General features: G+C 39.0%; 1 protein-coding gene, 1 long non-coding RNA gene and 1 pseudogene across 4 annotated transcripts; all 3 read right to left on the reverse strand.

The window, feature by feature from the left end:
- Nucleotides 1–1,685: 1,685 nt before the first annotated feature.
- Nucleotides 1,686–2,469, reverse strand: LOC122331646 (gastrula zinc finger protein XlCGF49.1-like; the record flags this gene model as incomplete). Its single annotated transcript, XM_043229160.1, is given in 3 exon segments — nucleotides 1,686–1,984; nucleotides 1,987–2,352; nucleotides 2,355–2,469. Coding segments are annotated over 3 exon segments (780 nt in total), but the record flags the coding sequence as incomplete, so codon positions are not given.
- Nucleotides 2,470–2,557: 88 nt separating this feature from the next.
- LOC122331616 lies at nucleotides 2,558–3,603 on the reverse strand. 3 transcript variants are annotated; one of them, XR_006248245.1, is made up of 4 exons: nucleotides 3,517–3,582; nucleotides 3,206–3,266; nucleotides 2,909–3,008; nucleotides 2,558–2,627 (listed from the first exon to the last, which is right to left on the reverse strand). It is a non-coding gene; the product is annotated as an uncharacterized LOC122331616 (long non-coding RNA). The 3 variants fall into 3 exon arrangements; XR_006248243.1 differs by having other exon boundaries at nucleotides 3,206–3,603; XR_006248244.1 differs by lacking the exon at nucleotides 3,206–3,266 and having other exon boundaries at nucleotides 3,517–3,581.
- A 1,484-nt stretch (nucleotides 3,604–5,087) lies between these two features.
- Nucleotides 5,088–15,053, reverse strand: LOC122331647 (annotated as a pseudogene).
- Nucleotides 15,054–17,545: the final 2,492 nt, after the last annotated feature.

Genomic DNA, 17,545 nt, shown 5'->3' on the forward strand with positions numbered 1-17,545 from the left:
TGGAACGGGACGGAGGCGCGGAACCAGCGTGGCGCGGGGGCACTGGAACGGACGGGCGGAGCTGGCTAACGGCTGAACGGGAACAGGAACTCAGGATACAGGGAGGTGCCCAGTCTATGTCCAAGTCCATATCGTCCCAGCTCCTTTGCAGATCCAGCAGCCCCAGGTGGATGATCAGCTCATCCTCAGCCGATGTGCAGTAGGCGAGCTCCACTCCGCGCTCTCATCGCAGTCGGCTGTCTCCACCGAGGAGCTCCGCCAGCTGGCTCGCGCGCACCTGGTCTGATGTATACGGCTCGGGTCCTGTTACGCTCCACGCCTCTGTTGCTCTCAGACGATGGGTCCGTGGTCACGCTTCGACCCGCCCCGTGTCAGCGGTGGGCTCAGGCTGGGGCTCGACCATGCGGTGAAGGGCTGAGCTAGGCTCTGGATCTGGAGTGGGGCTGGTGTCGTTGTCCTCAAGCGCAACAGTCATTGACGATTTGCAGGACACCAGCACCCACTCGATGTATCTTGGCGATGCTCTCTCGAGGACCGCTCCCGGACAGCTGCGCTTGGCTGGAGGTGTTAAGTCCGCGGAAATAGATTCCGCACAGAAAGCTGTCCGGGTAGCGGGAGTCGTTGGCCAGTTGGAGGAATAGCTCGGTATATTCCTCGAGAGAGCAATCCCCCTGCTCCAGCAGGCGGATGAGGAAGTTTGGGTCTTTATACTGGGAGAACATGGCAAACAAAAAAAAAAGGGGGAAAATACGCCGCTATTTACTTTTTTAGGTTCCGAGCGTTCTGTCACGGTTGCGCTTTCGCAGGACTGAGGACACAAGGCTAGAATGAACTCAAATGGGTTTAATCTCAAAATGGTAAAATAAAGATACAAAAAGGCAGGCAGGTAGAACAGGCAGGCAGGATAAACACAGGTGTAGACATCGGGTATAGACCTTGACGCTTTTGGACCAACAGAACTCAAAACACAGCACTTAAATACACGGGGTAATTGACAACACTGACGAGACACGGCTGCAGACAATCATACAATTAACATGGAGGAAAGGCAGGGCACAGGGAACACATGGCACGAGACGAAAACAATAACAAAGTCCGGGGAACGTGACATAACATTACTTAGTGTGTTTGTGTGCCAATAATGCATTAATAATTTCCAACAGATATCTGTTTTAAAGTCCATGTGAACCAGAAGCTTGTGACCAATTTTACTTCCGTGATTGTACCATACTTATAAAAACCACACTATTAAATGAGGAAAACAGTGGGCTTGTTTCTTCTACTTCTTATTGATTGTATGTAATAAAGTAGGCATTTCAGGGGCGTGGTCAATGATGTCATGCTCATGCCCAAGGCGTCAAACTGACATCATCAGAGAAGACGTCTTTATTGCTAGTGCAGCATAAACAACCAACGCAACGTCTTTCAATAATTCGAATGCAACGTCTCTGGTTGCCTCAAGCGCCTGATGCTGCCCTAAGCGTAGTAAAACTACTTTTTAGATTTGACTCTCAGTCAGGACCAGCGTCAACGTTCACTCAGATTTGCAGGTGAAGGAATTCTCTTCAGGGTGAAGTCTCATGTGAGTTTTTAGGTTACATTTATGACTAAAACGTTTTCCACATTGTTGACACATGAAACAGTTCTCTCCCGAGTGAGTCCTCATGTGGTAATTTAGACCTACTTTATGTGCAAAACTTTTCCCACACTGACAGCACATGAACTGTTTCTCTCCGGTGTGAATGGTCATGTGGTATCTCCGCCCTCAGTTCTGTTATAAAGCTCTTTCCACACCAATCACATGCAAACAGCCTCTCTCCAGTGTGTATTTTCATGTGGTATTTAAAGGTGTTTTTATGAGTAAAGCTCTTTCTGCACTGAGCGCAGGTGTAAGGCTTCTCTCCAGAGTGAATCCTCATGTGGACTTCCAGGTTTTGCTTTTGAGGGAAAGTCTTTCCACACTGTTGGCAGGTGAAAGACCTCTCTCACTGTGAATTCTCATGTGGGAAGTAAGGTTGCTTTTATGTGTAAAACTCTGTCCACACTGAGAGCAAGTGTAAGGTTTTTCTCCAGTGTGACTTCTCATGTGAACTCGAAGGCTTCCTTTTTGAGCAAAACTCTTTCCACACTGTTGGCAGGTGTAGGGTTTCTCTCCAGTGTGAACTCTCGTGTGAATTTTAAGGTTCTCTTTGAGAGCGAAACTCTTTCCACACTGTTGGCAGGAGAAAGGCTTCTCTCCAGTGTGAACTCTCATGTGAGTTTTCAGTTTTTCATTGGTAGTGAAACACTTCTCACACTGTTTGCAGGACAAAGCGACGTCTCTATTGTGAATTCTCATGTGGACTCCAAGGCTTCCTTTTGGGCGAAACTCTTTCCACACTGTTGGCAGGTATAAGGTTGCTTTCCATTGTGAACTCTCATGTGGACCTTAAGGTTTCCTTTACGACTGAAACTCTTTCCACAGTGATGGCAGGTAAAAGGCTCTCAGATTCAATCTCCTGACACTTTTTTTTGAGACAAGCACTTTTTAGTCTGTGTGGGATTTTTCCAATTTTTAAAAACACAGTATTTCTCATTCTGCTCTTTCCCTTCCGTATCTTTCAGTTCTTGACTCTCCTCAATCCGGTCTAAAATTAAAAACACAAATACAATCTGTAATCACAGTAACTCTTTGTTTCCAAACTTTAGTTTTTATATTTCAAAGGGTGAGTATTTTAACACAATGCATGTATATAACAACATACAAAATAATCATATAGGGCTGTTTACAGTTGGTCAGTTCATGCATTTTTCATGATCAGATAGCTATCCAATCATGAAAAGACCAGGTGTAAATGCTCTCGAAATGCATCTGAGATGGATTTCAAGACTGGCATTTTAATAAGAACCAAAGAAAATGAAAACCAACCTCTTTGTTTCTCAGTATCTTCTTGTTTCACTCTGAATACGTCTTCAATCTTCACATCTTCAATCTTCCAGTCGTCACTCTCCTCTTTAATAAACGCCATCTTTATAACAATGTGAATAAACAGAAGAAAAAAAAATAAAACAATCTTTTTTGTTTAGAAAATGAGTCAGAGTGAAATTTAATGGCCTTGAATAAGGGGATTATCATGTCTTTGAGAAATGAACCTTTTTTTATAATTTTCACAAGTTGTAATTACAATGTAGTAATTACAGTAATTACAATATGTCATGAACGCACCTTTAGCCTGCCTCGGACCAGGTTTGTTTCTCAGCATGTTTCCACAGTGACTGAGCTTGGGCTATATTAAAATTGTTTTATAAAACCAAATCATTTGACAAGTCAGATCAATCGAAATAAGCCTGACATTTTTTTATTCCGTTACATTAAATTGTTGATTAGTCTGTTGAATCCCAAAACAAGAAATAAGCAGCTTTTCTTGTGCAGTTGCTGATGCACTTTACTCTCACGAATAATGAGCACTTACGTTAAATGACTCATTACAGGCTTACAAGTAATTTTACATTGTTAGCACAAAATTAAACACAAACCTTTCTTCAACCGAATCACAGACGCAGAAGCCAGATGCAGCCTTATGACATCACACCCAAACACCAAAATAAAAGTCTTCTTTAATAGCATTTCTGTTTTGCTGTAGTTTCTAATTAAAAAAAAGTGTAAATGGAGAAGAGAAGGAAAACTAAAAAAACATTTTCATATTTTTATTATATTTGAAATACATATTTGAAGGCATGTGTTGTTTCTTAGTGTTATCTAGACATGTTATGTAGTTTAAGATTCTCTCCAAAAGGCAAAACGGTCAGGTTTAAACGTGGAAACCATCTACCAAGCTTTGCCAATATTAAATCTTTGTTAGGGACACATATTATTAAAAAACAAAAATAAAATATAATATTAAAAACAAAAATGTCTTTAGCGATGGATAGATAAAAACAAAACCACATTTGGTGTTAAAATGGTAGGATGTAAGAGTTTGGACATAGAGTTGCTGGAGTAAACCATACAGGGCCTTAAAACGAATATTTGTTTCTTAGCAAGAATAAATATCTTGATGTCACCAAGCCAGCAGAGGGAGCCTGACCTCTGGGTGATCTGCATTCACTCCCTCTGACAAACTTCCTGTTCCAGGACTATAAATACTGCAGCAGGCCACCACCTGCAGGTTGCATTGTTCGCCTGTTTCATTGTTTGGATTGCTATTGGTTTGTTTCTTGTTTCCTGTTTCCCTGGTTTTGACCCTGCCTGTCTTCTGATTTTCTGATTGTGTGCTGCCTGACCTGACCACCGCCTGTTTTTGGATTTTGTGTTTGCCTCGTCTCTGATACTCCTGTTTGCCCTGTTAGACGCCTGCCTGTTTGACCATGCCGTTGTTCAATAAAAGCCTGCACATGGATCCGCACGCCTCAGACCGCTCATTCATGACACTTGAGATATAGGCCCACAACCCCTCTACAAAACAGTGGATTACTCACTAAATATTCATCCACAACATATTTTGTCTTTCATCACTATACGTGTATTCTATTCTGTTATATTCTATTATCTTCATCTAACCAAGTCAGTTGAACTAATGCACATTCACATTTAGTCTAGAACTACACTGTATTCAACGCTTCTGACCTTCTGATTTCTCTCAAAATGGGGACAGAAACCTGTCGGGTCAATAAACTGGAAAACAGTAGCTTTTGAAAAAGTAACAGATATTTTCTTGTACATTAAAAAGTAATGTGTTACTTTACTAGTTACTTGGTAAAAAGTAATCTGATTATGTTACTTGTAATGCGTTACCCTCAAAATCTGATCCCACTAAAGGTGAACTGGAAAATGCAGCCTAGTATTCTTTATTTTATTCACTTTCAGAGCATGACAGAAGATAGATATTGATAATTTGGATTCAAAGTAAAGGAGGTTCAGAAGAAGACAAAAGAAGTGGTTGCGAAGGTGGACAACACTCAGTGAACGTTCACTCAGATTTGCAGGTGAAGGAATTCTCTTGAGGGTGAAGTCTCATGTGAGCTTTGAGGTTAAATTCATGATTGAAACGCTCTCCACACTGTAGACACATGAAACAGTTCTCTCCCGAGTGAGTCCTCATGTGGTACTAAGGCTTACTTTCTTTACGTGCAAAACTTTTCCCACACTGACAGCACATGAACTGTTTCTCTCCGGTGTGAATGGTCATGTGGTATCTACAGCTTAGTTCCAAGTTGTGAAGCTCTTTCCACACCGATCACATGCGAACAGCCTCTCTCCTGTGTGCATTCTCATGTGATAATTAAAGGTGTTTTTATGAGTAAAACTCTTTCCGCACTGAGCGCAGGTGTACGGCTTCTCTCCAGAGTGAAGTCTCATGTGGACTTCAAGGACATTTTTTCGAATGAAGCTCTTTCCACACTGTTTACAGATAAAGCGTCTCTCTCCAGAGTGAATCCTCATGGGACTTCCAGGTTTTGTTTTTGAGGGAAAGTCTTTCCACACTGTTGGCAGGTGAAAGGGCTCTCTCCAGAGTGAGTTCTCGTGTGGGAATTAAGGTTGCCTTTATGTGCAAAACTCTGTCCACACTGAGAGCAAGTGTAAGGCTTTTCTCCAGTGTGACTTCTCATGTGGACCGCAAGGTATCTTTTTTGAGAGAAACTCTTTCCACACTGTTGGCAGGTGTAAGGCTTCTCTCCGGTGTGAACTCTTGTGTGAATTTCAAGGTTCTCTTCAATATCCTTCAGCTCTTGACTCTCTTCAATCAAGTCTGAAGTAAAGAAACACAAAAATACAGAACCAGTTTAATAGCACAAAACAAACAGCCATCTAAACCAAGATCTAACATGAATCTAGTGTTAGTGGTTTCTGTAATCAACACTGTTACGTTCCTTGTTGTATTTGTTTGCCTTTGTATTTGTTGTTGTTTGTGTTGTCCTTTCTCTCTCTCTTTCTTTAGGGTTCCCTTGTTGGCTGTTTGAGTTCAGTGGTTGACCAATCAGGCTGGACCTGCCACCATAAAAGGGGCCGTATTTCAATGGCTTGTTGTCAGTCTTCCTGCTTTTCAGGCAGAGGGCATCTATCCATTCTTTTTGTCAACTGTGTTGTATTAATTTTTGTTATTTATTATTTGATTTGATTACCTGTTATCGCTTTATTAATTTGAGTGTTACCTAGACTCTTCAGATCTGTTTTAAGACCCAAGAGTACCTGTGACTGAAATCAATTTCAGGCTATGATCTTAACATGCTGATAATATACAGTAATACATAACTGATAGGAAACATAGCAATCATCTCAGCTGGGAAAAAATGCTGTGCCACCAAAGCATCCCCAAATACAACCAGATAGCCTTTTTTCCAGTTGGCTACAAACACTTTGGTGGACACGCGTTAATGGAATATTTATTGTTAAGTGTTTGCCTTTTCATTTATGCAGTATATGGAGTGGGGTATCTGAAATATTCCACTGCGTTCCTGTAGAAGTCATTTCTATAGTTGTAATCAGAAGTGGGGATTATGGAAATTGTGAATGAGCATGAGTGCCCCCTTTTTGAATGAATGAAATTTAATGTATGAAATACATTAAACCACTCAATATGACATTTACTAAATATATGAATGTTTTTGAAAATTTCGATAATAAAGGGGGAGTGCGATTACTGACAAGTTTTATTTTGGGGTGGAATAACCCTTTAACAAAATATATCTTTTATTTATTTAATTTTACAAGTTGTTGAAACAATGTTGTTTTGTATTTTATATACTTTTTTTTTTAAGCATGATATTTAACTTGCCATCTAACAACTGGAAGGCTGCATACAAGGGCTGTCCATCATTGCCGCCTCAATTTGAAGGATTTTGTGTGCTTCGCTTCAGCTGAATTTGAAAGCCTGTTTGAAGTCATATACTGAGGCAAAAAAAAACATTTTAATCACTTATCCCCATGTCGTTGCAAACACGTAAAAGCTTTATTCATCTTTCAGAACACAGTTTAAAATATTTGGATGAAAAAACTGGAAGGCTTGTGACTGTCCCATTGATTGCTTGAGTACCATAGCAGCTAAAAATAATAGCAATACTAAATGTTCTGTTTGGCATAGAGTAACTCTTTAAGAGGTTCTGCAAGGTAAAAGGTTTTCTCCGTTTTAATGATTTAGAGATTGATATTCATGCATTCTTGAAACTTTTGCCTTTATCCATCAGACCAGTCCCCCTGCATTATCTTCTTTTAAATGTTTTGTTTGTTTCTATTGTTTGGTGAGGATTTAATGACTTTTATTATTCAATGATTTTAATGCTTTTGCTCTGATGTTTTGGCTGTTCTGCATCTTGCTGAACACTCATTGCTTTTAAGGTGCTATATAAATAAACTTGACCTTGACCAACCAGTATATATATAGCTTATATAAATCAATGTATGAGAAACACTGGTATTCCCTGTAGTGTACGTCTGATCTCAATTTTCCATGCCTCCATGTCAAAAAAGCATTTAATGATGAAAGACTCACATGACATTCTTCACCATTAATATGGTTTCATTTCAGTGAAACCTTTCAAGCTAAGACCAAAATCAGAATGAAAACCAACCTGTTTGTTTCTCAGTATCTTTCTTGTTTAACTCTGAAAACCTCTTCCGAATCTTCACGTCTTCAATCACTCAGTCTTCACTCACTCTTTAATAAACGCCATCTTTATAATAATAGTGTGAATGAACAGAGAAAAACAATCTCAAATCAAAAGCAGCTCCTAGTCCGTAGAGTAGCAAAGCACTCACTGAGGGAATAAGTCAGATAGATGGCCTTAAATGAGCAGATTATCCAAAAAACACTTCCATATATACTTAGGTACTGGTTCATAGATTACAGTTTAATGAGTTTAACTAATTCAGATACAATCAGAAACATAAATTTCTGACAATGACAATGTTCACTGTTTTATTTACAAGATATTCCACTCACTGTTTCATAGTGATTCAATTCTTGTTTACTATGAAGCGATTCAAAGAGAGAAATGACAAGCAGCTTTTCTTTTCAGGTTGATTCACTTTACTCCCAAAATAATCATGCAGTACATTTTAGAGCAAGCATTACAATTAATACGCCTCTTTAAAGTGAAACACAAACCTTCTTCAGCTGAATCACAGAAGCAGGGCCTGCATAGCATCCTTATGACATCACATCGCCGCGCCAAAATAAAAAGTTCTAACCAATGTCAGAATGCCAAAATGCTTAGAATTGCATTCTTTTTGAAATGCACATTTAAAGACGTTATCTGTCAATGTTCTTCTTTATGACTGCAGTAAGAGGAGATTTCTCAATGTTTTGTCAACCTGATGTATGCAGTATATTCACGCAAGAACAACTTGATTTTCAACTGCTGTATCTTTGTATTTGGCACAGTGTATCCATCCAAATTCTTCTGAAAAACCCAAAGGTACACTTTGAGGTTTTTGGAAAGCTCAGATCAGGGCATAAATGAGCCCAAACAGCACTGGTGAACGCCTGCATTGTTCAGGTCTCACAATTCCCACGTTCTCTGGCTCCCATCCCCATCTCTTTGGATCCACGTAGCATCCATAAAAGTACTTGAGATGTCCCTCTCTGCATCCTCAATGGCAGAGGCAAAGTCATATGCAATGATAAATATTTTGGGAGAACCACAACACACATTTGTTGATCTTTCTAACAAATACTTGCTAGTTAGCATTCTCCAAACTGCATTCTATAAAACTGCCATATACACTGACCTGAAGAGTACATAAAAGACGAATTGTCATATGGTAACAATACAGATGTTGCTTGTGCCAACACAGAATAAGTAGTCACTAGGTAGTTGCTGGAGGGAAAAATATCGGATCAAACAGCAAAAGATAAAAATATTAGATAAGTAGAAGTGCAGTAGTCACTGTAAGTTTGAAATCAGAAATCATGGAATCATGCTACATAAAATTATGAGTGCTATATTTGGAATAAAGTTCAAATGGACAATCATACAATCATTTAATCTTGTGTTTAGAATACTCAACGCACTTGCTACTCTAAAGCAAATTAGACATCAATGTTGGTAAAGATTGTGTATTCGATTCTGCCATTGAATTTCAGTAAGTGGATCAACATTCACTATTGATCGGACATATTAACAAAAATATTTAGTTCAACGTTGAAATAGCACAGCTGATTATTCAACTTAAAAGTATGTGGTGATGCAGGGTGATCTGTTGTGGTTAGTAAACAGACGTCCTATGGACTGAGTCTGACACAAACAAACTTGAGCGATTTATTCAAAAATTTTACAAAAATAGTGAAATGCAAAATGTCAAGCAAACATATTTAGATGTCATTAACACACCTGTAAATACCACCACATTGCAGTAAATTGCCTTCAAACACACACACATGTTTACTATATTCATACCTTTTGTCTGAATGCACACACAAACACACACACTTGACTTATTCTGAACCTCACAAACCTCTGTCTCCATACTGCTCCAAGATTCTTCTCTCATCTTCTTGAGACTGCAATTTCTTCAATGACAGAAACCCCATTTTGAGGTTAACTCTAATCCTTTAATACACTGAACCTAATAGTCAAAATATCATAGAATATCACCAAATAGCCCATTTTAACCAGACCTCCTCAAACTAAAGCAGTTCCTTCAGACGTTTACGATGTTTGAATACTAAGTCTTGCCTGCAGACCCAGAACACACAGGAGAGGATCTGAAATCAGTCTCACGCTTGTCAACAAATAAGGAAGAAACAATAAAAGAAAAGACAAAGAAAGAAGATAAAAAATGAATTGAGTACCATTATTACCACATAAACTTACCATAAGCAGCAAGGTGTATATGAAAACAGCCAAATGTGATAATCTGGTTTCCTTTGATACATGAGAGAGAGATGATCAGTAGAACATGAAGCTCTACTATATATTATCCATGTGATCACTGACAATAATCAACAAAGGGAATAATAAAAGTGTGATCCAATATACTGACACCTACAAACCCAATTATGTATCACAAAGATAAAACATGCTAAAAAAAAACTGAAGACTTTATGCACTGGATATTTTCGCTGAAAGTCTGTCTTGTGCCACCAGCTGGTTCAGGAGGATACCACAGCCTCTTGTTAGACCACCATAGTCTCAAAAACCCTACATGTCCCATTCTTACAGTAGAGAGATCTCTGTTGAGAAAATGCTACTTCAAGAAAGTATGTAGGACTCGAGAAAAGCTCTCACAAAGTCATTGAAGAGGAGTGAGGATGATGAAGATTGGAAATTCTGAAGTCCATTCTTTCTGTGATGAATCTGATCAGCTGACAGACCAAACGAGAGAGCTGGTAGACCTGCACACGAACTAATGATGATGAAGATGGACAATCTGACCCTCATCTCTCCACCTGGTCAGCTTCTTCAGCTTCCATTCAAAGGATAATTTTCCATATTCTGGTCTCTTTCTGTTTGCTTAGCTGAAAATATATGATCTAATAAGTACTGTATGTTATGATTCCTTTCAGAAGATACAACATAACAACAATACACAGGAAGGTTGAAAACATTCATGAATTAGTCTTTACCTGAATATATTCAACAGATTTCTACAGCACCGTGCTCATCATGATATGAAAACATTCAATCTTGGCTGATATAACACTCCCTTTCTGTCTTTTTTCTACTGGTGGTTTCTGGTTGTTGGTTTGGCACTTGATCTCAGTCTGCCTGATATCTCAGTGTCCTCTGACTGGTTAGTTAGTAAGAGACAGTCTTACTTAAACCATGATGTATAAAGAACAAGAATGATGCGAACAAGAAACTCTGGCAATTTAGCCATTAAAGTAAGTTGAGACTGGTAGATTTTCTTAATTAGCTAATCAAAACTACAATTTTTTTTCATCTGTCCTGGTATACAAGTTCATAATTAATGTAAATTTTCTTCAAAATAAATAATTAATTCCAAAATTAAGATGGTAAGCCCACTAGTAATGATTCTCCAAATGACCAAATATTACTAAATCTTTCTAAAGAATCTACTAATTATTTGGATCTTTGAAACGTGTATACTGTAGTTCTTATTAGTTCTTGGGAGGGGTATAATAAAATATAATAATATAATAATAATAATAGTTACTGATTAGTTAATAGAGAACTACCACATTCGAGTGCTATTACTTATTAATTCATTAATCAGAGTTTCTTGTTACTCAGTTGTGTGAAGTTATTCATTAATGATGGAACTGTATTCTAAATTGTTAAGAAATGTTTTACAGTAAACATAAATGTGCAGATTTGTGCAAATTGTAGTTCTTTAAATATTAAAATTACTTTTTAATGCAAATGATAGTCGAGGCTGCAAAGAAGGCTATTCAGCCAGTTAAGAATCAGATATACAGCATTTTGAGATATTTGCTCAGCTCAGATAAACCAAGAGATAAAAGCTTCGAGCAGTGGTGAACTTTTGAAAACCACTATAACCTCAAAACAAGCGCAGTTTTAGAATAATTCCTCAGAAAAGACAGCTGGGGATGATTTGAAGGGTTAGTTGACCTCAAAATTAATTTTTGTCATTAATCATCGTTCCAAAACCAGTAAGACATTTGTTCTTCTTTACAGAACACAAATTTAGATGCTTTTCCACATTGGATCCCACGAGCATGGCTTTCTCTCTCTGTGTGGGTCTTAAGGTGTTCTTTAAGGCGCGTGATGATCGCCTGAAACTCACGAGCATGGCTTCTCCCCAGCGTGGGTCATCATGTGCTTCCTTCTGTGTGAAGTTCTTCCAGCACTGATCACATGTGAACGTTTTCTACGCGTAACCTGAAGACTCGCTCTTTGGGGAAACTCTTTCTAGACTGTGTGTATGGATCTTTTCTTGTGAAGCTCTTCTTCTCTCACTGATCACATGTATGTACACGTGTGACGATTAAGACCTTGTTTGTATGTGTGAAACTCTTTCCACACTGAGTGCGGGTGAAGATTTTTGGCTTTTCTTTCCTATAAACATGTCTTTTTTGGGTTCCTCCACTTCACTCAGTTCTTCACTCCTCTCTGATAAAGTCTGAAAGATGACGTAAATGAATGTCCCTCCTCTTACTGCCCCTGAACATAGCTTTTGAATGTTTCTCTAATAACAAAATAAATAAAAAAATTCTAAATTATAAAATTCTCTCTTTTGGTGACAATCTTTGTCCAATACAGAGTAGTTAACAATTTTTAATTCACCAATTTTAATTTTTCCAGTCTTTTATAATGGTTCACTGATGTGGTAAAGCATAACATGTCCACTCTGTTATGCTCATTTCTATTGTAAACTGATTTTTTAGTAATGTAATTCTGAAAATATCTTGTAAAAACAGGCAAAAAATCTTCCTCTGTGATCATTAGGCAGTGAGTACGTTATTTATCTCATGAGTAGCAATAGCTGATTATAGATAAAATGTCCCCTGTTACTGTCCACTGTACTGTAACGTTTGATGTAAAAATTGCACAATGTTGTTTAAAGCATGTACTTATAATTAATGTGTTCTGCATTTAAAATAAAGAGTTGCCTCTCAATAGTATGCATATCATAGAAATGGTGCTGTTGTTCGTTGCTGCAGAAAATCAGGACTTGTCTTGATGCAGACCCTAAAAGAAGGCAATAACAAAAAGGAGAGGTGGAGAAAAGACATAAAATGTTAGATCTTAGCTTTGCTAATTAGGTAGAAACTGTGATAAATGATCTTGACTTCATAATTTACAATTTGTGTGTGTGGGACTTTTATTTTGGTATGATGTTATGATGTCATTAGTCTGCGCTTTCCTCTGCATCTGTTGTGATTAGTTGGAAGGGTTAGTGATTAAAAAAAACATTTACAGCAAGTTTACTTCACAACGCAAACTGTTCACTCTGTTTAATAGTTTTTACAAGTGCTGATGTAAAGTTAATGAATTAACATTCATTTTAACACTGTAACACTTTATCTTTTGATTATATGCAGGTTATTCAGTAAAGCTCATCCACTCATGAATCAGTTTATCATAAACTTCAGTGTTTGGACTCTATTATAAAGATGAAGTTGATTAAAGAAGAGACTGAAGATGTGAAGATTGAAGAAACGTTCAGAATCAAAGAAGACACTGAGGAACAAACAGGTTTGTTTTCTTTCTCATTTGCCTGGCTGTACACATAAAAGCATAGTGTTTCTGAGCGCAGATCCAAAGGTGTAACATACTTGAGAAATGTTCTTACTGTACTCCCTATTACTTTGGGGATTTGTATTTTACTGATTCTAAATAAAATATTCTCTACATCCTAAAGAAATGTAATGGAGTGTAATTGAATGTGAGACAAAATAGCATAGTCTTCACTGAAATAATCAAACATGCTTTGTTTTTTATTTCCGTCACATAGATTCTGAAATGATTCTGATCCAGTGTTAGGCTTTAAATCATGTTTATGTTCAGGCAGAATCGTTACACAGACGACGCAGACCGCCCGGTGTTCGGTTTATTCTGTTCGGTTTATTGAAAGGTTTATCCCACCCTCTCAAGTAATTACAATTTAATTAGATTTGAACATTTTTATTCTGAATGAGGTATTAATATGGAGCATTTCCACCTGTAAACGCACCAGTGAGTCAGAAAATTAAAATATAAAAGCTGCACAGATCCAGTATATCTGTTACACACTTATTAACTTTGTTAATTTAAGACACTGACTGCTTTACATGAATAATCACAAACCACCACATTTTCTAATACTTTTCTTAATCTAAAACTCACTTTTGAAGCTTCACTTTCTGCTGCTCTGTCTCTGAGCGCATTCACACATTCTCTTTTCCCAATCAAAAAAAAAAACATGAAATAACATTAATAAATTCAGCCTGTCCCATTTGCCAAGGAAAGTCATGTTACGTGATTTTACTGATTTGTATGTGATATTAGGCTTTTTAATAAGAATGGGTAGGGCCTTATGATTTCTGGGCGATGTGGAAAAACAGACGGAATATAGGCTAAAAATGCAAGTGATAGCGGCTGGTGTCTATGTTCAACAGAGCACACTTTTAATTTCTACTTTACACAGACCATCATATTGCACATTTATTCTTGTTGCAGGTTCACATTTATACATTGTTATATGCTTGAGCTGTTTTAGTGCAGCCGTTGTCACCGGGTGAAGAATCACACAACAAGGAGAGCTCAAAATAAAAGAAGCCCCGAAGGGTGGTTTTATTTACAAAAACAAAAGTGCAAAAGTCCAAACTGTGCTTTGGGTGCTATCTCTATAGTGGGTGTGTGTGCTGTGCTCCAGTGGAGCTTATCGTGTCACAAACTAAGTGTCCTCCTGGTCTTGTAATCACATGAGGAAGGGGAGAAATAGGGTGGGTGTGGGAGTGACCCCTGATACACCCGCAAAAGCTGCCCAGATCCAGAGAGACCATCTGTTGAAGAAAGTTGAAGTCCTGAGCGCAGAAGCAACCATCGGGTGACTCTGGCATTGGTATCTTTCCGGCCCGTGAGCACCCAGTCCTGTATCGGAGGCATTCATCTGCAGCAGGGAAGGGGGCAGCTGAAATCGTGGTGCCGGAGCAACCGAATTCCGAGGTAAGTTCCGCCCTTTATCTTCTGGAAGGCCTCCTCCTCTGCAGACTCCCTAAAGTGCCCACACAGCACTTTCTCTGGCTTGCCCCTTCCTGGTCAGATCTGTCAGGCTAAAGAGGAGAAGTTGGGCACATAAAACAGCGAAAATACCCTGCCCACCTCCCAAGAAAGCTTTGTGCCGGGTGGGAGGGGACTCGGGGCCTTCCAGACTGCTTCCACTGAGCTCTCTCCTGGGAGCCATCACGAGGCCTCTCTCACTTACCTGGAAACCCAGGTACTTCACTTCGAGAGCTAGAAATGGCATTTGCAGGGGTTGGAGGTAAGTCCAGCCCTACAGAGCTCCGGGAAGGCACCTCAGCAGACGCTCCAGGTTCGAGATGTACGGGCCCTTCCTCAGTCGATCCAACAGCACGCCCACCTGAGGCATGGGGTATCTGTCGACCCAGATACTTTGAGGCAACAGAAGTTGTTACGCAAGCGGAGGTACCATCAGGTTTCGGGACCATCACGCATTGGGCTGGACCATGGTTCAGTTACCCCCAACATCAGTATCTATTGGACCGAATAGCTTGACGGCTTGCAAGTTCAGGGACAACGTATGGATCCTGAAGCCTCCCTGAGCATCTTTAGGCCAGCGGCTGACTAGCTAAATATGAGGGCCGTGCAGGGGCTCTAATCAGTGCACTTACCTTTTAGTCTTGTATAAACCTGAAATATTGCCAAATGAGTGATGTGGCAACCCTCACTGCCAGCATACTATTTATTTGTTTTCATAATAATGTTTTGATGACTGTTTCTTTGTGCTGTTAATCTAGGCTAACTTTCATTTGTCTTTTTAATTATAGAGCTCCACTTTGAAAGAGGAGAGCACAGTGTCGAATGAAACAGAAGAGAAAGTAAAATATGAAACTCACCATGTTTTTATAACTGGAAAAGAATCTCTCAGTTGGCTACAGACTAAAGAAACTTTCTCACAGAAAACAACTGATAGAACAGGAACTGGACATTTTTTGACCCCTCTCCAGTGTGAAGTCTCAATGAACACATAAACATTACATCATTGTAAGAAACACCCTGTTCACACTGGAGAAAAGCGTTACATGTGCCATCAGTGTGGAAAAGATTCAACCAAAGAGGAGACCTTAACCGCACATGAGAGTTCACACTGGAGAGAGAGCCTTACACCTGCCAACAGTGTGGAAAGAGTTTCAAACAACACGAGACCTTAAGAGTGCACATGAGAGGTCACACTGGAGAGAAGCCTTACACCTGCCCAGAGTGTGGAAAGAGTGTCAAAGAATATGGATACCTTAAAGTGCACAAGCGAGAATTCACACTGGAGAGAAGCCTTTGCACTTGCCAACAGTGTGGAAAAGGTTTTACTCATGAAGGAAACCTCAACAGGCACATGAGATTCACATCTGAGACAAACCTTTGCCTGCCAATGTGTGTGTGGAAAAAGTTTGTCAAAAAGTAGACCTTACCAGGCACATGAGAATTCACACTGGAGAGAAGCCTTTTCACCTGCCAACAGTGTGGAAAGTGTTTCGATCTACATGGAAACCTTAAAGTGCACATGAGAATTCACACTGGAGAGAAGCCTTGCACTTGTCAACAGTGTGGAAAAGTTTCCTCTCATGAAGGAAACCTTTACAGGCACATGAGAACTCACACTGGAGAAAAACTTTTATTTGCCAACAGTGTGGAAAAGTTTTACTCAAAAGAAAGCCTTAAAGTGCACATGAGAGTTCACACTGGAGAGAAGCCTTCGCCTGCTCTGAGTGTGGAAAGAGTTTCAATAGACAAAGAAAACCTTAATGACCACATGATGATTCATGTACAGGAGAGAGTCCTTTTATCTGCCAACAGTGTGGAAAACGTTTCACTAGAAAAGAAAGCCTTTGACAGACATGACAGAATTCACTCTAGAGAGAAGCATTGTGTGTGCCTTCTCTGTGTGAAAAAGTTTCAACGAAAAGAAGTCTTAACAAACACTTGAGAATTCACACTCAGAGTTTCTTCCCTGCCAACAGTGTGGAAGTCTTACCTAAAAATCAAACCGAAACAGGCACATGAGAAAATTACACTGTATATTTTAAATCAGTATTGGTTCAGTAGCAGTTTTTAATTCAGTGGTTCAGCATGATGTGACACTGCATGCAGAACGATCTTTGTATGACATCAAAGTACGGGTCAAAGTGTTTCAAAGCATAAGCATTTGTTGATCAGCAGATCGCTCAAATTGAACACACCACCTAGTAGTTGTCTCTTTGTTCTGTTGGGTTTAATAAGGATTGAGCTAAACTCTGAAGGACAGTGGCGCTCAGGGCTGTGTTTCAGTCCATTTTTTTGTGCTTCATTCTCAAATGTCCCTCTGCGACTTGTTTACTCGATATATCGTCACTGATTATGTAGCATAATTGCCCACTACTGGCAGAACCCCTTGCTATGGGATGAATGTCCCAAGCCCTTGATCACTTACTATTCACTATAGAGTTGGATTTACTGTTTACATTGTTCTACCTTTAAGAATTAGTTTAGTACAGCAGCATTCTGTATGTTTGGGCTGTTACAAATGTTAAAAAAATATTTATTATAGAGTTGTACGGGTTATGAATAAATTAAACGCGATATACTTCCAAATGAATCCCCAGGCAAATTTGCTGTCCCACCTGATATAAGGTGTAGTGGTATTTCACTGTTGCATGACACTGCAGAGAATTCATTATGATTGGGAAAGGACTTTAAAAGGTTTAAAAATAAAGTTGTTAAAAGCTTGATTCTTTCTAATCCTTCTTATATAATTGCCAAGATGGGAAAGTTCTGACTCTTTAGAAGTAGAAATAAATAGATACTTGCTTAGATCAAAGATAGATATTGCCTTCTCACTCTACATGCTGTGCTGCTGATAAACGATATAATTTCATTTTGTTGCTTTATATGAATAAATATGATGAACAATACAAAGTGTTTGGCTTGACATTTATTAAAACAATAA

Source organism: Puntigrus tetrazona, unplaced genomic scaffold (genome assembly GCF_018831695.1).
Source record: "Puntigrus tetrazona isolate hp1 unplaced genomic scaffold, ASM1883169v1 S000000001, whole genome shotgun sequence".
NCBI classification, from domain to species: domain Eukaryota; kingdom Metazoa; phylum Chordata; class Actinopteri; order Cypriniformes; family Cyprinidae; genus Puntigrus; species Puntigrus tetrazona.